The 22,046-nt window shown below is 38.9% G+C and overlaps 1 protein-coding gene, 1 long non-coding RNA gene and 1 pseudogene across 2 annotated transcripts; all 3 read right to left on the bottom strand.

The window, feature by feature from the left end:
* Window positions 1-522: 522 nt before the first annotated feature.
* On the bottom strand, window positions 523-3,393 carry LOC139112647 (uncharacterized). The gene is made up of 5 exons (XM_070673727.1): window positions 3,255-3,393; window positions 2,047-3,137; window positions 1,474-1,849; window positions 1,075-1,320; window positions 523-1,016 (listed from the first exon to the last, which is right to left on the bottom strand). Exons 1-5 carry the CDS (start codon window positions 3,391-3,393, stop codon window positions 523-525), a joined length of 2,346 nt encoding a protein of 781 aa, XP_070529828.1.
* Window positions 3,394-15,855: 12,462 nt separating this feature from the next.
* LOC139112648 (uncharacterized) lies at window positions 15,856-19,176 on the bottom strand (annotated as a pseudogene).
* Window positions 19,177-19,229: 53 nt separating this feature from the next.
* Window positions 19,230-21,693, bottom strand: LOC139112660 (uncharacterized). Its single transcript, XR_011547408.1, has 4 exons — window positions 21,425-21,693; window positions 19,854-19,941; window positions 19,456-19,764; window positions 19,230-19,366 (listed from the first exon to the last, which is right to left on the bottom strand). It is a non-coding gene; the product is annotated as an uncharacterized lncRNA (long non-coding RNA).
* Window positions 21,694-22,046: the final 353 nt, after the last annotated feature.

Below are 22,046 nucleotides of genomic sequence, written 5' to 3' on the forward strand. Positions count from 1 at the left end.
ACGATATGAGCGGTCCTTAATTAATTAAATGAGCAATGAGCAAACCGGCACGGTGATTAACACACGAAGAGCAGTCTAAAAGAATGAGGTGTATTCCGCAAAAATGAGCGCGCGTAGCGAGAACGCCGTGAGCGTGTGCTCGAGCACGTTGCAATCACGTGCACGGACAGTGAAGCTGTATCCGTACTTTTCGTGAGCCGACTGTGTTGACAATGAATGAAAAAGATTCTTGCACTCCCTAAACTACCACCGGTTACTTTACTACTGAGCTATCACCACAAAAAACTATGAGATTGCCAAGACACATCGAGAGCCGTCTGTACGCACTGACTTTCGGAACAAGAAGAAGGATTAGAACCGGCAAAAGCCGCACGTGGCGCGGATTATCGATAAATTACCGGTCCATAACGTGGTGCCATCGCGTAATTTTGCGCGACACTAATTGAAAGCGCGGTCTCACTGAGCGGGCCCGTTAAATCGCGAACATTCTGCCCGCCATCAGCAGAAATGCTGATGTAAAGTTTATGAGCGATCCGGTAACGGGGCAAGCTTGACGATTGGACGAGTGAGCGTTGTCGTTGCTGTCTTGATCGTCACAATCCTGGTAAGTCCATCCGTTTCTGGGTGTAATTCCAGTACTCTGGCTAAGGGCCACCTTGAAGGAGGAAGCCTTTCATCCGTGAGCAACACCAATGATCCGACCTTGACGAAAGTTTGATGGATGATGCCATTTTGATATTGCTTGTTGTCTCTGCAAATAATGAGATGACCACTGGGTCCAGAAATGCTAAACTCGTTGTTGAATGAGCTGCCATCGTGACAATCTTGATGTAGGAAGATGAAGCAATGATGGCTCTGGCATTGCATTGAGAGCGGAGCCGATAAGAAAGTGTCCCGGCGTGAGCGCTGATACATCATCTGGATCATCACTGTGCGGTTCCAGTGGTCGAAAATTGAGAATTGCCTCGATTTGAGCCAGCAATATTGCATACTCTTCAAATGTGAGCAGGGTTTCTCTAATAATGCGTCGTAGATGGAATTTGACAGATTTAACTACTGCCTCTCATTTTTCACCCATATGAGGAGAGGCAGGAGAGTTGAACCTCCATAATGTACTTTCCTTTGATAAATTCTGTATGAGGTTTTTATGTTCTTGTGAGCTATCTTTGAAGAGTTTCTTGAGAGCCATATCTGCGCCGATGAAATTTGTTCCGCAGTCTGAATATAATACTTGAGCAGTTCCTCTGCGTAATGAGAATCTTCGATAAGCTGCAAGAAATCCATCAGTGGCGTAATCAGTAACGACTTCTAAATGAACCGCTGATGTTGTAAAACAGACAAAGACGCAGATCCATCCCTTATGAACTTTAGCTCCTCTGTCCTTCCATGTTTTGAGTTGAATTGGTCCGGCATAAATTACTCCAGTGTGTTAGAAAGGTCTTGATGGTGTAACTCTTGACAACGGAAGCTGACCCAAAAGTTGTTGAGCTCGAACGCCTCTTTGGCGAGCACATGGCACGCAACGCAAAATGTGAGCTTTAACTGGAGCCCTTCCGCCAATTATCCAGTAGTTTTGGCGAATTTTTGAGAGCGTAAGCTGGGTGCCACCGTGAAGAGTTACTTTGTGAGCTTGATCAATGATGAAAGCTGACAATTGTGAGTTCCTTGGAAGAATCGCCGGATGTCGTTCTTTGTAACTGAGCGGTGCTTTATCAAACCGTCTTCCAACTCTAACTACTCCTGAGTCGTCAATAAACGCAGTAAGTCGAGAAAATGCATGTGCAGCAGGTAGATGCGATCCCCGAGTGAGCAACTTTAATTCATGAGCAAAGTATGTTGCTTGAGTAGCCTTAATCCAAAAGAGCTTCGCTTGTTCCAAGTTTTGAGCTGAGATTTAAACTGGAGGTGAATTAATCGAGCGACTGAGCCGATTGATAAAGCTAGAACAGAGTGCAGTAATTCGAAGTAATTTGTGTAATGATGAGTACTGAAAAACTAACTCCCAGTGCTCAGATGGTGATGAAGATGTGGCAATTAATGTCACACCAGCCGAGCTTCAGAGCTGCCAGCAGATGACGACAATTCTGGTTGACTTGGCCATGAATTGTAATCTTGCGTGAGCCACTGTGGCCCGGTCCACCACAATGGATGATCCTTGAGCTGTTCGGTTATAACACCTCGAGACGCACAGTCTGCTGGATTCATTGTGCCAGGAACATGATGCCAGGTAACAGTCGGGCCCAGTTCTTGTATTTGCGCGACTTTGTTTCTGACGTAATCTTTCCAGCGTGATGCTTGTGACTTGATCCACGTGAGCGTAACTTGAGAATCCGTCCACAGATGAGTTGCGCCTACCTTGAGCTTCAATGTGGCTGTTATGTGAGATACAAGCTTGGTGAGCATGAGTGCTGCTGTGAGCTCGAGCCGAGGTATAGTAAGTTTCTTCAAAGATGCTACCTTAGTTTTGGAACATACTAAGGCTGATGATTTTTCTGAGGACGGCGAGCTAACAGTTAAATAAATAACTGCTCCCATGGTTAATTGAGATGCGTCGGCAAATCCATGAAGTTCCACTGCTGACTCACTCCATGTGTTTAACCATCGCGGAATTGAGATGCTCGCGAGCGAGTTGAGTTGAGTCCTTAATAAGAGCCACCGTGAGTTGACTGAGGCTGGTAAAAGATCATCCCAGCTGAGCTTGAGCAACCAGAGCTTCTGCATGAAAACCTTTGCTCTGATAACCACCGGTGAGACAAAGCCAAGAGGATCAAATATCTGAGCCACTTTAGATAATACAAGGCGTTTGGTGAACTGATTCGGAGGTGAGTCGAACTTAGACGAGAAGATGAACTGATCCTTATGAGGCATCCATTTTAATCCGAGTAATTTGGTTTCGCAGTTGTCGAGTGATACCATTGAATCTTTCGCTTTTGAGTTCAGAATTGAAATGTTAGAAAGCAGCTGATTATCCGTTGCGTGCCACTTTGCGAGAGGAAATCTGCCCGCATTGCACAAGCCGAGTACATCTTGAGCTACTGCCGTTAATTCGTTAATTGTATCCGCTCCACCGAAGATGTCATCAACATATCGACCATTTGTTATAGACGGCACTGCTAGAGGAAACGACCTGCCTTCATCTTCAACAAGTTGAAGAAGAACTCTAGTTGCAAGAAAGGAAGCAGCTCGAGTGCCATATGTAACAGTCGTAAGATGAAAAGAGACTTCATTGAACTGATCGTCCACTCAGAGAATACGTTGTAAGTCCCAGTCGTCTGGATGTACTTGAATTTGTCGGTACATCTTTGTGATGTCGGTGGCAAAAACATGACGATGGCGTCGAATCCAAATGAGCACATCCATGATGTTTGGTAGTAAATTTGCACCAGTGTGCATAATATCATTAACTGATTTGCCCGATTGTTGCACCGGAGCGGTGCACGGGGTCCGTCCTTCGAATATACACGTTCCGAATGGAGTTGGTGTAAAATAAATTGTGGTAGTTTGATATATTCGTTGAAGTATTTATTCTTCCTTGACTCTCGGCGTTGGAGTTACGGGACGCTACCTCGTATACTTCGACTGACTTGCACGAGCTTCGGAGCTCGTGCATTATATATTATTATTTTCGGTCTTGTCAGCGAAATAACAGAAGAAAGTGGCCGCGTGCCCTACTGCCTTCTGCTGATAGCGCGCGATGTCGAAAGGCTGACAAGACGGATTCTTAGGCTCAGCAGATTCCAACAGTTTGGCAATCTGCTGAGTTGTGTATAAAAATGTGGCGCATGCGGTGGTCAATGACCAGCGTGCGCTGTCGGGTTACAACACGATGATGATGGGTTTGAGCCGTTGTAAACTACCCTGAGCTTCGTCGTTGAGCTGTCTGGTCGTAACACTCCATGATGAGGTAGATAATAAGGGCAATACACAGATGAGACGTCAGACGAGACCGCATTTTGGACCCTTAACCCTCTTGACACCGAAGTGTTATGTGCCAGGTTACCCAAGGAATTGGAATCATCGTTCGCCACTCTCCGCATATGGCCGAGCTCCTCATATTCTTGCAAGAATTTTCTGTAGAGTTGATTGTATTGGGTGCCTCAACTTAATCGACGAAGCAATCTCCAGGCATTGAGACGCTATTTGCTTGGATTGTCCCAAGGCAGATGTTAAGCAAATGAGCGGTATTCGCACCACATATCTTTCAGCTGAATCTCTTGTGTAAGTTGATTGAAAATGAGCTTCACATTCCTTTTCCATTTGTGTGAGTGAGGGCTGAACAGACAAAGGTAACTTCTCTTGAATCCAAACTCGAGTAAACAATTCATAAAGAGCGTCTTCCTTTTGCATTAGTGATTGATAAAAACAACAGGATACTGAGCTGGTCACATGAACAGGTCCAAGAATGATCCATTCAAAAATTGATCGTTGAGCAATGGGTGACGTTGGCGCGCTTTTCACAATTTCATAAAACATAAAAAAGTATAATTTTAATTTTACTCGTACTTATTAAGCAAATTCTAGCTCATTGTAATTTATGTTTGCAGGTTTGAAGCTTTTCTCGTCCTTGTCATTAGTCTCTCTTATGGTAGCAATGTATTGCTTCTCGTAAAACAATATAATTCTTTCAAGAAGAATACTCGATTATTTATTAAATTTAATTAATAAAATCTTTTATTGTTTCAATTAGATTATTTAAATAAATATCACTATACTTTAAGTACATACTTTAAGTACACTATATTTAAAGTACATTACGAATCAACAAATATGAATGTTTAAATCTATATTTGCGAGAAAGTTGTAAGCCATTATTATTAGTTTTGTTGTAAAAAAGTTTCTTACCTAGACTGTCGATAAGGGCGAATCCCTCGAAGAATGGAGATAGCGTCAGTGGAAGAAGCCTTCAGCGAGGGAGCTGCGAAACGTTGGTCTGTCAATAGCGTTTTGCCTTGCTTTAGCTGTATGGAGTCATGGACTTGACTTGGACCGCTTGGAGTGCAGTCGCCAACGCGCACAGCTAGCGTGAGCATCCGTTTTGTCGGCGTGAGTTGTAAAGTGTCATCCGGGAACATCGCAATCTTGGAGACAAATATCAAGGAACACTGCAAAAATATTACGTGTTAATAAAAAAAAAAAACAGGTGCGATATTGTGAAAGAGATGTGAGTTAAAAATACAATTGCTTTAAAATAGTAATTAATACAACAAATGCTTGAAATATAAAATTATAACATGGATGTAAAAATCAAACTGATTATCAAGTTATGAAATAGTTTCAAAAATATATCGAGAAATAGTGCGTACTGATAAAATTAAGTAGATACAAAAAAACATTAGTTTAGTCCACTCGTGACTTAATATTAATTATATAAACTTTGTAAGAATATAAATTAAGTGTTGCTCAATAATTTAAATAAAAGTTAAAGTCAATACCATAATTTTAACATGCCGGATAATTAAGCAAGACGCAAAATTAATTTTTTACTTGTCAGATTTTGATCGGAGATTAATTGATCAGAGCTCCCTATAAAATAATTGTTGTAAATGATAAAGCGACTTTCTACTGACTAATTGAACTGTCGTGTTTCAATTTGAAAAAAAAGACAAAATCGCAGGCACGACTGTTTTAAGGACAGTATTTTTATGACCCAGTAATCTTTTCCTCTCCTCCACGAAAAATCGCGGAGATTGCGGAGTCGTGGAGACCGGATCTACGCTCCTGATTCTCACAGTTAGGTGAATGTCGAGTAGAGCCGCTCATAATTAAAGAACAAAGAGTCTGTTCCCTACGGCCGCCTGTTATTCGATTTAACAATGTGTTTTGGAAATGAGATTACAACATACGTGAGTCTTCAACAAAGCTCGTAATTGTACGAAATGTTAGATATTGCGTAAATAAGATTAGACCATTAAATTAACTGCCGTTTTAATTATGTCACTAACGTCGTCAATACGATCTAGGAGTAATTACCGAAGGGACCAATTTAATTCGATCTAATTATTCGATCTCTTTTCATTCAAATTCCTCATTTAAATTATTTATTTTTATTTCTTTTTTTAATTATTATTATTTTTTAAATTATTGTCTATAAATGGACCATGTCGCATCAATCACGTTCGAGCAAGAAATCACAGAAATCACGTGCATTTATCGTTCGAATGGTTTTCGCTCGTAATACGGTACTCTTGGGCACAACAATGGCTTCTGCTGTTGTGCGATGTAGCACCGCGTTGCGCAACGTAAACCGAAACTATAGAAACGTAGGGCGCTAAACTCGTTTTGTTGTTCGCCGCGATCGACCTTCGAGCGCGTTCCCGGGACCGTCATTGAAAGTCCAAGCGGACAACTTCGCCCACGGTTTTGTGTCGACAGACCTGCGGCATTGAAAAGCCGCTGGTGAACGCTCGGAGTGTCCACGCTTGTAGGAAGCGCAAAGGCGGAAGTTTTTGCGAAGCATTTGCATAATCCGGTGAAATATAAATCAAACTATTAACTATCGAACTATTAACGCAGAAGAGAAGCAACGCTGAGTTTGCGAAGTAAAGCGTATCGTGTTCCAAGAAAATCAAAGGGCCCGCTTGGTTGCTCTCGCGCGTAATTCTTTCCGCGGCTAGTGCTCCCGTCGACCAACGGAAGGATGACGTTTCTTGAAGAACACGTCGAGCATTTGCGCGTGTTAGACATTAGACGTTGTGATTTTAATTAAAATCGAACGGGACCGGGATGCGTTAGGACGATTTAACACCTGTTACTCGTTGACAATTCGACGCGCGCGAAACCATTCTCAGCGATTACCGTCAATGAATACGCGATATGTACACATTTACACTGTAATGCATCGTATTCACAAAATCGACAAAACAAAATAATGCTATAGCGACAAACTTGCTCGCATGCGATTATTATCTACCGCGAGGGTCTGTCTGCAAATTGCAGCGAAAGAAAGATCTCTTACGTTGGAAATTAGTTAACTCTCTGCTACGGTACCAATTTTAACTCCATCGATGAAGACAGTGAATCGACATTTCAATTAATTCTTTAAACAAAAGATAGATTAATTAGTTGTTAAAAAGTCGAGAATCAATCCGACTACATCAGAGAAAACAAAGTCAAAATCTCACGATCTTTTATCGCGTGAGACGTGTCTAATAAACTTACGTAAATCCGAAGAGTGACGTTCCAGATTGATTTGTCAAGAACCGACGGTGATCGATGCCACACCTGGGATAAGTGAGGAAGAGGCGACGGATATAGGTGATCAGGGTACGCCTTGATGATGTTCACCCGAGGGTGTATCCGGGTCTCCCTGCCTACGATCGCCCAACAATTGAACGGACGAGGGGATCATGCGATCATCGTCGTGAGCTGAACAGGGGAGTCGAGGCTGTCGGGAATCGTGACGTGGCGGCCTTCGAGCGATCAAGACAATCGGCCGGGCGATTCCCCGTCTCTCCCGCGCGGCATCTGAAAATGACAACAAGTCAGTGGCGGCGGCGATGATGAAACGTCCCGTATGCGGCGTTAATCCGCTGTCGCGAGGATGACCGGAACGTGGACGGTATACGGTTTCACGGGGCTGCTCATCTTCGTACCCGTTACTGTCTGCGCGACAATCACCTACGTCACCGGCAACGAGGACTACCTGCCCCCGCGATGCGGCGACCGCGTTAACGCTAATCGCAGCAACCGTAAGCTCAAGACGAAACGACGTCGGTGATATCGTGGCGCAATTCGGCTTTCATTAATCAATAAGGACGAGGCGGTTACGTCTTGCATGTCGGAAGCTCGTAAAACGCAAGGCTCCTTCGATCGTTCATCCTTTACGGATCGTACCTAATCGATTATCCGACCGTGCTAGTTGCGTCACGGTTAATTGACCAGCGAATAAAGCCGATTACGTCACGTATCCGCTGACGTCTCTCTTTACTTTTTTTTAATTAGACGTGAATACAATTTTACGCTTAATTTCCCCTTTCTTTTTGCTTTTTTTTTCTTTTCTTTCTGTCACGAGGTAGCCACAAAAATTGTTGATTGAGGTCCGGTTACACCAACACGATGAACGCGAAGTTAATTCAATCGGTCGGTTAACTTTCAGGGCTGCAACTGCCGCATATAAAATTAATGTCAAAAATACATCAGTTTTATAAAACATCAGTTGCAACTCTGAAAGTTAGTCGACCAATTAGATTTTTGCGTTTCACGAAACCGGGCCTAAGGGCACAAACGATATATATGTATCTAGATTTTACCTTATAAGTAATTATTTTCTAAACAAGATAAATATCCTTTTCTTTTTCTCTTATTTCAGAAACATTCTCCCAGTGTAAATACGACGTCGACTGTATTCCGAATGCATTTTGCCGAAACCAGCAGATCTGTTCCTGCAAAGACAATTACATTGAATTTAGGAATAATAACAACTACAAATGTTTGAGAGATATTGCCACACTTTTCTTTTACGTTCACATTGCTCGGGCGCAATAACGTGATCGATTACACGTTAACGTTTTATTACCTCGCAGTCAGAAGTAAAGTAGAATTTTTAGAGGAAAGAATAGGAGCGGAGAAGGCTGCTCTAGATCTCGATCTAATTATTTTTAATTTATTACTAGGTTAGGTTAAATTAAATAAAATTAAATTGAAATTTAATGAATATATTACTTTATTATAAATTTTATATTGCATTTATATTGTTTCTTTTATGCATTAAAATTATAAATAACAAAAAATCCTATTACAATTCTTATGTTACATTTTCATTACAAAATCCTCAAAGAAGAACAAAACAGTCGTTCGTTTTACATCAACATCACCGGTGCGACTCTGTTACTTTCATGTAGCGATCTTAGCACCTATCAGCTTATTCTTACAATACAACGCCGCATAAAAATAAAATAGTTTCAAAATAACCATTAACTGTTACTATACTTCTGTTAATTACTGTAAAACAAAATTTAGAATCGCATTTTAATAACAGAAAACATAAATATTATCGTAATAATTATATATAATTCGAAGTACTTTTCAGACTAGTGTAAAACTATCTAACAATCTCATATTATACCTTATACATGTAACATCTTTTCTAAGTAACGACAAATTAAAATATATACGCGGCATTCCAAATTTTGCGCTTGAATTTTAACGAAAATTACATATTAGATTACGTTAAGATAATTTACGTTACTGTAACATGTTTCTGTGTTTGCCGATAAACAGTCACCAATCGATACGAAAGAATATTCCTTATTGAGTACAAAACTATTGAAAAAGAACATAGCAGTCGTTCGTTTTACACTAATATCACCGGTGCGGACTCTGCCACTCGAAAGTGACAGTCCCAGCACCCACCGGAGATATTAGTGTAAATCGAAAGACTAATTTATTTCATTTTCTTTCTTTCTCCAGACGTCCTTTGGCATGGGCCAACCATATTTTGATGGGACTTGAAATATCTTCGTCCGTCGCATTATCATGTAGTCTTCTTATTGCACCTACAAAAACACATAATGTTTATTTAAATTCTCATAAATAAATGTTAATCAAAGTACGTTGTCAAAGTAAATTAATTTTACTCACACATAATTACTTTACAGATTTATAATTGCGAGAATTTTTATTTCTTTTTGGCTCCATACCAGCTGTAATTTGCTGCTAAATAATTTGAAAATACTTTTCTCATCAAATGGATACATGATGTTTTTATGTCGCGACATGTTACGCGAGACAATTGTTTATTCTGTAATATTAAATAATATTAGTACAAAATTTTAACTTTAGATTAAATTGATATTATTAGATAATCGTAATGGACTTACCAGTTGTTTTCTGTAGACTTCATTGTCTTGTAATTTATTTTCCATATCTTGGAGATCGTTTTCATTTTTTAACGGAAAATCGTGTGATACGTCAATATTTTCTTTGTCTTCGTTGTTATTAAATGGAAGTTTTTCCAGAATAAGCTTTTGATGCCTTTTAATAGCATTTATTTTTAATTCAATGGCCACAAATTTTTTTATTACAAATCGTTGAAAATTATCCGTTTCTGGAACACATAAAAGAGAAAAATAATCATAAATAAATCATTTTTAAATTAATATTCACTGAATTTTAAATTAATAAAAAATGTTCAGTTACATTAATTACCTATGTTGTTAACAGAGACATTTGAAGGCTGCGAAAGAAGAGATTTGCTATTTTGTATTAATACGTTTGGAATATTTTGTTCATTTACAACAAATGATGCAACACATGTATCCAGGTTTTGTTCATTCAAATACAAATCTGAAAATTAATATTTCAATAAATACAAACTTAAAGCGTTCTGTTGAATAATCTTTACAATTGTTAATGTATAAGAAAATATTCAAATTATTAACTACAATTACGTGTTTTTTACCTTCTTCATTAATTACCAATACATTTGATGTCTCTGTTTCTGAACATATTGGCATATTTAGATAAGAATCGGATGTAGTAGATGTATGTGGCACATTTTCATTTTTGAGTATATCTGTAAATATAAATTTTAGTATTATACTATTTCTAACGCAATAACGTTGTTGAATAAAAATGTGACTTACTAGGCTCATGTATTTGTTTTCAGAAATTTTTTGTTTTGTTTTACTCCTTCTGAGAAATGGTGATCTGTAATTCATAAATTAACATTTAATTTTAACAATATTATTACATATGTATAATCTATTATCAATACTTTTTACCTATTTGCAAATTCTTGTTATTTTTGAACGGTGTAAGTCTATTTTCGGCAGTTTTGAAACGTTTGGTAGGAAATTGTGGAATGTCTGTCAATACCAGGTCGTCTGATAATTGAGAAATTGAACGAACTTACCTAGTGAAGTTCGATTACAATTATGCTTGTCTCGTCCGGATGGATACTTGTAGTAGCGTTCCGCTGCTGCTCACTTACAACAGGCTAGTTCAGCTAAAAAATTTAGGATGGCACCCCGCGCGGCGCCGCGTGCGCCACTCCCGCGCACGCACCGACCCAACCGTCATTAGTTTAACACATACAAATCTGAGGAAAGAAAAAACCCCTGGGGTTGGGAGGGAGGGAATCTCCATCCGGACGAGACAAGCATAATTGTAATTGAACTTCACTAGGTAAGTTCGTTCAATTTCTCAATTATGCCCCGTCTCGTCCGGATGGATACTTGTAGATGTTCAACCTACAGATTTGTATCCCTAACACACACCAAAGGTAGGAACAACAAGGAGAGAAGGGGAGAAAATCATTCTGTGACATAGTCAAGAAATGCAGCCTTTAATCCTCATGGAACTAAAAAGAAAACCAAACTCACAATCGCAGAAAAGAAAAATTAACGCAGGGATGTCAGAACTTAAGATTACAAACATAAACGCTTTGTGCAAACACGATAAAATAAAAACGCTTAATGAGAATTAAGAATAGAGGCTTGAAAGGAGTTCTCTATTATGGGTCGATTATAAAAACGAGCAAAAACGTTGGAGGCGCTACTCCAACCTGCGGTGCGTCTAATTTCCTCCAGGCTGACGCCCTTTTGGGCTGCAAAAGAAGTAGCCGAGTGGCGGGTAGAATGTGCCGAAAAAACCGAGGTATCTACGCCAGACGCTGTCAAAATGGTTTTCACCCAACGAGCCAGAGTTTGGGACGACACTGGGAGGAAGGGTGGACGAAACGAAATAAAAAACTCCTCACCACCTTCTTTCCGAAGGGGTCTAGTGACCTCCAAGTAATGCCTTACTATTGAAAAAATGCATAACTCCGGACGGGCCGTAAACGGTTTAAAGCTCAGTAGAGGTTAAGCCCTACCAATACCCGACGTTTTAAGTCTGTCCGGGACCTTAATAACTAGAGACTCCGAAAAAATAATATTTTTTAATCGAAAAGCGGCGAAAGTTTGCATCCTTTGGGCTGTTGATAATGCCAATAGGGTGATTAGTTTTTTGGAAAGGAGTTCCAAAGAGGCTTTCCAGCGGATGCAGTGAGGCTAAGTATTCAATCACTGGGGTAGGTTCCCAGACGAACTCATAACGCGGTCGCTGTGGTTTTAAAGCTGCTACACCTCTAAAAAATCTTTTAATCAAAGGGTGCGAACCAACCCCGTCTACCGAAATTAGCGATACCGCCGATCTATGTAGGTTTACAGAAGCATAGGACCGGCTGTTAGATAGCACGGTAGATAAAAAGGCTAAAAAGGAGTTGATAGGTGGTGAGAAGTGATCTATTCGGTTCTGTCGGCAAAACAACCACCATAAACGGAGTGGTTTTGCGTATTGCGCTATTGTGCCCGCTGTGATGGACGCCAGCATCGTTTCCACGGCTGCCGGAGGAGAGCCCTTGTTTAAAAATGCCTGGCGGATAACTTCACGGCCACCAGGGAAATCTTCCGCCAATTCGGGTGAATCTCTCTAAAAGGGGAAGATGGCAAATTACTATTAGGTTTAAAACGAATCGGTTGATCAATAGACATACGTTGCAACAAAGGAAACCATGGCTGGGTTGGCCACCATGGAACAAGTAAGACACCCTCCGCTTTGTCTGCAATTATCTTTCTTAGGCATTTTAAGATGAGAATAAAAGGAGGGAAAGCGTAGAAAAACAAATCATTCCAGTCTATGGAAAAAGCATCCACTGTCGTTGCCTGAGGATCAGGTCGCCAAGAAACGAAACGTCTACACTTAGCATTAATATGCGTGGCGAACAGATCGATATCAAAGCGACCAAAGTGAGCCTCAATTTCTTCAAAAAAGACTTGTCCCAAAGACCATTCTGTTTCGTCTGAAACCGTACGTGATTCAGCGTCTGCTTCAACGTTCTGTGCGGACGGAATATATGACGCAAAAATAAATATGTTACGGTTCTCGCACCAAAGCCAAATCTTTCTAGCTAAGTCTGAGAGATGTGGAAACCTAATCGAACCCATACGATTTATATACGCAATAGCCGTAGAGTTATCCATTCTAAGGAGAATATCTATATTCGTCAACTGCGAAGCGAAACATTTCAAACCGTAAAATGCAGCTAAGAGTTCCAGATAATTAATGTGAAATCTCTTATCTTCCTTAGTCCAAAACCCGTGGGTGCGGTATCCTCCACAGACTGCGCCCCATCCTGTAAGAGAAGCGTCCGTATAGATTTCTTGTTCAAAACGCCCGGACCTAATCTTATTACATTGAGAATCATCCTCCAACGTCGCCTTCCACCAAAGGAGATCGTCCCTAATGGAGGCTGGCAGGCTCATTCGCGCTTCGAAGTCATCATCTGCCTCAGAAAGAGCCAAGAATTTTTCTCTTTCTAAAATCTTGGTATATAGCATACCATAAGGCACTGCCGGGCAAATTGAAATTAGAGATCCTATAACACTTGCGAAAAAACGAATCTTGCAACTTTTCTTTGAAAAGGTAGACCTGACCAATTCTAATAAACGAGATCTCTTATCCGGCGGTATAGAGATAGAAAAGGATTCTGTGTTAAAAAGAAAACCTAAAAAACGACAAGATCTTGCTGGCTTAAGCATACTTTTTTTCCCGGTTAATTAAAAAAACCTAAATCCGAAAGCAGATTCGTTGTAACAATAATGTTTTCATAACATTGCTTATATGACGGGGCTATAAGCAAAAAATCATCTAAATAGGCTACCGAGAATAATCCTTTCCCTCTAAGTGAACATAACACTGGTTTCAGAATTCTGGTAAAAATATAAGGAGCCGATGCCAGGCCAAAAGGAATGATACGAAATTGATAAAGCTGGCCCCTGAATCTAAAACGCAAGTATTTTCTGTCCTCATGATCTACAGCAACGAGCAGATAAGCATCCTTCAAATCTATAGAAGCTAAAAAATCTCCTGGAGAAAGTAAACGAATTACGGTTTTCCAGTCTTCCATTTTAAAATGGGGGACAATAAGGAAATTATTTAAATTTTTCAAATTTAGGATAAATCTCCAACCTCCTGAGGATTTCCTGAGGACAAAAAACGGAGATAAGTATTGTCCCTCACAATCGTTTACTGCTTCCACCGCTCCCTCCTTAATTAACCTGTCAATTTCGTTGGCGCAGGCTTGTTCTTCCAAATTGTCAAGGTGGACGGAAGGTTCAGAACGCTGACAAGGGGGAACGTGTCTAAACGGTAGCCTATACCCAGCAATGGCTTCTAAAATCACTGGATCACACGTGATTCTCTTCCATCTAGGAAGGAAATAAGATAGTCTGCCCCCTAAGATTACCTGTTCTAGTGGCGTCTCCTCGAACGAGACCTGGAACGGTGGGTGGTCTTCTGGCGGACATTCTGCGCCCCAGGTTTCCGCGGTGTTGTCCTCGACGACCTCGGAGGGGCACGGGAGTTTCCCGACTTGGCGGAAGGTGTTTGAGAAGTCTGAAGCGACTGCAAAGGCTTCCTAGAGAATGACGGAGCAGCCCTGACAATATCTTTAGAGCATTTCTGCATCGAGCTGGCCTTCTTAATCTCCTCCCCAAAAGTTGAGCCAAACAGAAAATTGTCTGCGGGGAGAGCATCGGCTGTCGATTTTGCTACCAAGTTCAGGACCGAAGTAAACTGCGCTCTTCGATGCAGCGATATACGGAAAAACAGGTCTGCCATTATTTTTCCAGCATCTCTGATTTTGCACAGGGCCAAACGAGCTTCAGAAGATAAAGACGGCTGGACCTCCGGTCTAAGCATGTCTGAGAGTGCCTCCCCTAAGCTATATAAGCCAATGCCTGCTTGGTCCTCAGGTGACGCCAGCTCTCCTTCCTCAGCAACCTCCGCCGCAGCTGCAAAATGAACTGTCCAATCATCATCACGAGATGGACTAAAGAGTGCGACATTATGCCGCCTGCATTTCGCAAATGCAGAACCAGCATGTCTGTACACACCTTGTGGCGGTGCCGGTGTAACCGAGCACTCAGATGCCCCCGCCTGGGGTACAATAACCGTTGAAGCCGCCGGCTGTTCCATCCCGGCTTCCTGCACGGAGACGTGCGATCCCGATGAGACGGATGGAGAACGGCGAGACGAGCTAACCTCATCTGCTACACGTGTCATGAAATCCATGATCCGCGCGATTTTCTCCTCGATATCATTGAGACGGCTCTCCGACGAGGAATGTCTCCTCTTTCGGGATTTATGCGAATGCTTACCCATAATGGAAGCTAATAATAACGAAGAAATCACGATGAAGAAACCTGTAACCTGTGCAAGCGAACGCAACAGGAAAAACAATGACGGTTGGGTCGGTGCGTGCGCGGGAGTGGCGCACGCGGCGCCGCGCGGGGTGCCATCCTAAATTTTTTAGCTGAACTAGCCTGTTGTAAGTGAGCAGCAGCGGAACGCTACTACAAGTATCCATCCGGACGAGACGGGGCATAATTCGTCGTTACTGGAGTCGTTAAATGTTTTAGCTGCTCTGATTTTTCTTGACTTTTTCAAATTTTCTTGGACGTCACTTCCAGAATTAATATCAGATAATAATTCAGCATCTTTTAACTTTCTTCTTGCCAATTCGTAATTATCTAAAAAACACAATTTATTATATTAATAAAATAAGTAGGTACAATGCAAACAGTAAAAAATAATAAATAAAAAATAATTTTATACTATAGCTGTGTGCTACTTACTGTATGTTCCATAAATTTTCACAATGGGATATTGCACCCACGTACATTTTGAATCCTCCATCAATTTAACAGCTTTATCGTAACGCTTGTTGTTTAAGGTTGTAAATGTTGGCCAGTAAGCTCCACTTAAGTCTGCATTAAACCATTTACTTGGTATAACTTGTAATCCATCTTCGAATTCTACGATTGCATATTTTTCACCCATTCTGCGTAGATAAATATCAATGTTCATTTGTCATTAAAAGTGTAGTAATGGAAAAACTGCATATGTTGAATTTTCGAGAGAAAACTTGACATATTTTTCAATAACATTTGTTAATGACCAGCATTTCAAATCAGAGTAAGATTTCACAGAATAAATTCCAAGCAACGAAGATTGGCAAGGAGTAATAAACAAATCTTTTTTATCCAAAAATTGGTATCCGATAATGACAAGAATATTTTGTTTTGTACAGTGAGTCACATTTTCAATACATACTATAGCACCACAACTCAAACCACAACAACTATCAGCAAGTGTTTTAGCTTTAAATGTTAATCCTTTGAATTTAACAACTTTATATTGTGGATTATTGCAATAACGTAAAAGAGGACCATCGGTATGTGATGACAATAAATTGTGTTCTGAATCCAATGAATCAATCGGTGCAGTATTTAAATTAATTTCTTCTTCCATGTATCTTCGTACAATTTGCTCTAAAGGTTTATCCGCTTTTCTCAGATAGTTTTTCAACACTTGCATGTAGTTTTCAAATTTAAAGGCACTAAAGTTGTCAAGAGATCCAAATTGTCTGACATCGTTCACAATATGTATGAGACTGTGAACATTGTGTGACACGTTGTACATGTTATACAGTTTGACAAATGTTTTAATAAAAAACCGTACCAAATCTTGAACGTAATCTAGATATTCATAACGTATATTGTTTGAACATAAGATTCTTATAATGACATGTAAAGTCATGAAATGAGTGTACAAGTTTTTTTTTAATATGCCTTTAAAAGCTATTGGTTCTGTATACAACAGTATTAACCTGAATTCTGTGGCTTTCCATAGTTTTACATTTTCTATTCTTCGTGGTTTTCTGGCAAACTCTGTAGGTATCGATGATTTTATTTCAGTTGTTAAACGTGTCGATATTTCTTCAATTGCTCTATGTTGTAACCGTCAATATAAATCTCCATCTAACCACATGTATATTAATTTGCGCATTATTCCCAAACACAATAAGTGCATATAATCAAGCGGAACATTTAAAACAGGCTTGAAATAAGGTATTTGCAGTAAGCTGCATTTTAAGTTAGCTTTGTGAAAGCTATCATCTACTTTTTGAATAAAATCTTCATCCGCTCTTAGTGGCGCATCAATTTCTGGGAAACATAAACGATTTTGTACATATTCTCCTTCTGTACTGCACTTCGTGCAGCTTGAATATCCAGTATGTCCTTTAATACATAAAACAAAAGCTTTTGTTGGTGTATCACAAATTAAAGCTTTTATTCTGCATTGTATATTACGACCTTTAATATCAATTCCATTTGTGCATATTTCAGTTGCCTCATTTACAAAATCTTTTAAAAAATTATTTACGTCTGCAGGTTTTTCATGACCATAATAAATTCCAATTGCAAATACATTACTGTACGAAAGAATTGAACCAAGTATGGGCCAGAATTGTTGTTTGGATGATTTTGAATTTGGTAATCCATCAATATTTACAGCTATGTTGATACTTCCAACATTTTCCTTGATACCGGTTAATATATTTAATATTCCTTTTTTCAATCCAAAATGACAGTAAGTTCCTGGTGGAACCAAGCGTACTTCTTGATTTCTCGGAGTTTTCAATAACGAACGTGCATCCGAAGGTAATAATGAAAAACATGAATGATTATCTATTTTCTGAAGCAATGCTGTTAGAGCCTTATGCGAAATTTGATATTGTACTGCCCAGGTAGCAAGAATTTTTTTTATACCATCTTCTATTACATTTTCATTATCTGATTTTGTGTTAGTTTCTGAATGACAGAAATCGATAACGTTTTACACCTCGTGAAATAAATCATTTTCTTTTTTTGTTTTATACTTGAATCTGTACAATTTTCCAGATGTGTTTCCATGTGTAAATCTTCTGTAGATTTACATTGAACATTATTATATAATGTTACACTTGAACTAAATAATGCATTTGAAACATTTTGTGATTCTTGTAGAATTAGTCTGTTCATATGTCGTTTAGACATAAATGCAATGTCTTTTCTTTTCCGTTTTTTATCCATTTTAAATTATCTTATTTTTGTTAACATAATAAACGTAAAAAAAAAAAAATCATTTATTTACATATGCGCTGTATGTATGAGTATGTGTACATTAATAGCCCACAAAAGTATTTAAACATCAACTATAAAACACTTTATTAATTATAATAAAAGTAGAAAAAGCGCCAAAAAAAACAGATTATATGACGAAGTATGGAAGTATATGCCAAAAAAATAGAACAGGTATTATAAAAGATACTAAATAATGTAAAAAACAAAAGAGGATGTTCAAAAAAATAAAGAAAAGGAATTATATATTCGATTTGTAACAAAAGCAAAAAGAGCAACGCCAAAAATTTTTAAGAAATAACCCTATTGAATTCGGCATATAAAATATATGCAAGCATCTTTAACGAAAAAAAAGAAGTTATAAAAAAAGTTACACAAAATGTAATTCAGATTCAGAAAAGAGAGAGGAACGATTAATGCAGTATATGTAAGGACACAGTTAACAAAAAAGAAAAAAAAAGTTTTTGCATTCGTTGTACATATTAAGGCAGCTTTTGGTAGGAAATATAGAAGCAAATTTAATACTATATTGAGAGAAATAAAAATAAGAAATATTTTAAGTAAAAAAGTTATGAAAGTATACAAAGAAACAAGAAATTTAATTAAAATAAGAAAAAGAATCAGAGAAACTTTGGACGAATTTCGGAGTGAGATAAAAATGTCCAAAGAACCTGACGCTTTTTAATGTTTACTTCAAGAATCTCAAAAAGAAAATAAAGAAAATACAAACGGGGAAAATAGTAATAAAAAAAGATAAAATATGCACAATAACATATGCAAATAATACGATTTAAATAAAGAAAGAAATAAGAACAACAAAAACAAAAATAAAAGTACCAAAGTGTCAAAACGTAAAAATGTAAATAAAAATGTAAAAAATGTAGTCTCTCATACAAATAAATATCGTACGAACCTGTATTTCAATTGACAATGTCCGTGGTGCGTGGCAATAAATACAAAATCCAGCTCCAGCTCACGCTGTTCGTGCAGCACGTATGTGTGTTTATTACATGCTCGTTTAACCTGCAACATAAAAAACAAGAATTATTAAGAATTATTGTCACCGTACAAGGCAATGTGTAATCTCTCATGCAAATAAATATCGTACGAACCTGTATTTCGGTTGATAATGTCCGTGGTGCGTGGCAATAAATACAAAATCCAGCTCCAGCTCACGCTGTTCGTGCAGCACGTATGTGTGCTTATTACATGCTCGTCTAACCTGCAACATAAAAAACAAGAGTTATTAAAAATTATTGTCACCGTACAAGGCAATGTGTAGTCTCTCATACAAATAAATATCGTACGAACCTGTATTTCAATTGACAATGTCCGTGGTGCGTGGCAATAAATACAAAATCCAGCTCCAGCTCACGCTGTTCGTGCAGCACGTATGTGTGTTTATTACATGCTCGTTTAACCTGCAACATAAAAAACAAGAATTATTAAGAATTATTGTCACCGTACAAGGCAATGTGTAATCTCTCATGCAAATAAATATCGTACGAACCTGTATTTCGGTTGATAATGTCCGTGGTGCGTGGCAATAAATACAAAATCCAGCTCCAGCTCACGCTGTTCGTGCAGCACGTATGTGTGCTTATTACATGCTCGTCTAACCTGCAACATAAAAAACAAGAGTTATTAAAAATTATTGTCACCGTACAAGGCAATGTGTAATCGCTCATGCAAATAAATATCGTACGAACCTGTATTTCGGTTGATAATGTCCGTGGTGCGTGGCAATAAATACAAAATCCAGCTCCAGCTCACGCTGTTCGTGCAGCACGTATGTGTGCTTATTACATGCTCGTCTAACCTGCAACATAAAAAACAAGAGTTATTAAAAATTATTGTCACCGTACAAGGCAATGTGTAATCTCTCATGCAAATAAATATCGTACGAACCTGTATTTCTAGCGACAATGTGCGTGGCGTTGTACTGCAATTCCCCCCAGAACCTTACTTAAACTTAGTTTTAGCCGCACGAGCATAACTGCATAACAGAAAAATATCGACATGTGCATAAAAATATAGTATAATATTATACAAGATAAACTTTAATTTTAATAAAATAAATATTAAAATGTGTTTAAATACAAAGATGTAAAGGATGTTTTAGATTATTACCTGTGAGGTTATGCTCGTAAAGCTCCGATCGGACCGGCGGAACCACAGACTTCTATATTATAGGCTAGACCGCTAACTAGTTTCTTTAACTGTTGCCAGAAAATATGCCCATTTCTCGCGCATGTGCAGTATAAGGTTCAGGCATGCGCAATCACTGATGTTTTTATATACTAAGGAACCGTATTCAAAACGTGTATACAGCATTAATTGTAGTTTGAATACAGCTGTTGTCGTAATACGCATGCCTAAAACTAAACCTTATATTGCGCATCCTTTTCTGCGCAGACAACAGCTTTACATAAAAGAAATGAGAGGAGTTAGCGGTCTAGCCTATAATATAGAAGTCTGTGGGCGGAACGGAAGGAAAGACTGTAGAAACAGTAATTCAAAATGGCGTACCAATGAGTATGTTCAGAAGATATAATTAGATGCAACTTATCACGAGCGTTCTTTGAACGTTTTCTAAACATACTTAATATGGCGGTATGTTCTTAGTATATTTTGAGAACATACGAAAAAATACTTTTCAGATGTTATTCGAATATTCTCAGTATATTACTTACATTTAGTATAGATATTGTGAATTTATTCTGAGAATATACAACAAAATAACATACTATTAAGATGTTGTACGAATATTCTTTGTATATTACTTACGTTACGTATATTTATAGTAAAAATGTAGAATATTCGAATGATATCATGTGTTATTAGGGCTGCATATTATCCGCAAACCAACGGCGCACTCGAACGATCGCATCGAACACTGGCCGAGTATCTACGACACTACATTAATGAAGATCAATCCGATTGGGACGATTGGTTGCCATACGCAATGTTTACATATAATACAACCCCGCATACGGTAACCGGATTGACTCCCTTCGAACTCATCTACGGACATCGTGCTACATTACCGACAGCACTGAAAACCGCGCCGAAAGAAACATACTCGTACGACGACTACGCGAATGAATTAAGCGAACGATTACGGGCCTCTAACTCCCTCGCACACGATCACGCAAAAACCAAAAAAGAAAAGGCGAAAGAAAATTATGACAAAGATTCCCGAAAACGCGAGTTCAGAGTAGGAGATTCCGTTCTTCTTTATGACGAAACGGTTTGACGCGGCCGGTCCAAGAAATTAGACGCGCTTTGGATAGGATCGTACACAATAATACATAAGCACAGTGATGTTAATTATAACATAAGAAAAGGTAGAAAACTAATGAGAGTACATGCGAATAAATTGAAAGCATTTATAGAACACTAGCAATAAGGATAAGCATAAGCAAAAAACAAATTAGACAATAAGCAAAAAAAAAAAAAAATTTTTTTTCTGTACTCACCTATAAAATCCCCCGGCACCAGCCTAACCTCCCTATATTTTAAATCCCGGGTGGTCCTCATTATAAGTTGTGGCTCTAACTTATGCCACAACAATTTCAATTCGTGCCGCAACACCTGCACAGCACAAGAGGGGCATATCCCCGGCTTGAATGCCAAATAACACTCACGGCAAACGCTAAAGTACTCCTGAGGCACCACTACACATAAAACAAAAAGGAAAACGATAATGACAAAAAATAATAATAATAATAATAATACACAAAATATGTATATATATATATATATATATGCGCACACATATACATGTACAGTCACCGGCAATAATGGCCTGTCGCACTGCGGCGATGGCGGCTCCCGTACGTGAGGTGGGGTAGTGTGCGTGAGGCCTCACCGCGGATCGCGTACGTGAGGCGCGGAACGCTGAAAGGAGCGAGAGAACGGGGTTTGCGGGGGCGACGCCTCGCTCGCGAGAGAAGAGCATGAGCGCACTGAAGCTCTTCTCACGCGTTCGTGTTTATAGGCAGATTAAGATAGATATCGCTATTCTAGCGTATACTTTAAGATATTTCGCGACTTTTAACAATCGAAATTAAATACCATGTTACTTATATTTTAAATATA

The sequence above is a fragment of the Cardiocondyla obscurior genome, unplaced genomic scaffold (assembly GCF_019399895.1).
Source record: "Cardiocondyla obscurior isolate alpha-2009 unplaced genomic scaffold, Cobs3.1 scaffold33_214576_698314, whole genome shotgun sequence".
In the NCBI taxonomy this organism is placed as follows: domain Eukaryota; kingdom Metazoa; phylum Arthropoda; class Insecta; order Hymenoptera; family Formicidae; genus Cardiocondyla; species Cardiocondyla obscurior.

Coding starts and splice junctions, on each gene's coding strand:
- LOC139112647 (XM_070673727.1), bottom strand. CDS start 3,393: ATGCACACTGGTGCAAATTTACTACCAAACATCATGGATGTGCTCATT. Junction 3,138..3,254: donor AGACGACTGGGACTTACAAC/GTATTCTCTGAG, acceptor AACTTGTTGAAG/ATGAAGGCAGGTCGTTTCCT. Junction 1,017..1,074: donor TCCTGCCTCTCCTCATATGG/GTGAAAAATGAG, acceptor ACGCATTATTAG/AGAAACCCTGCTCACATTTG.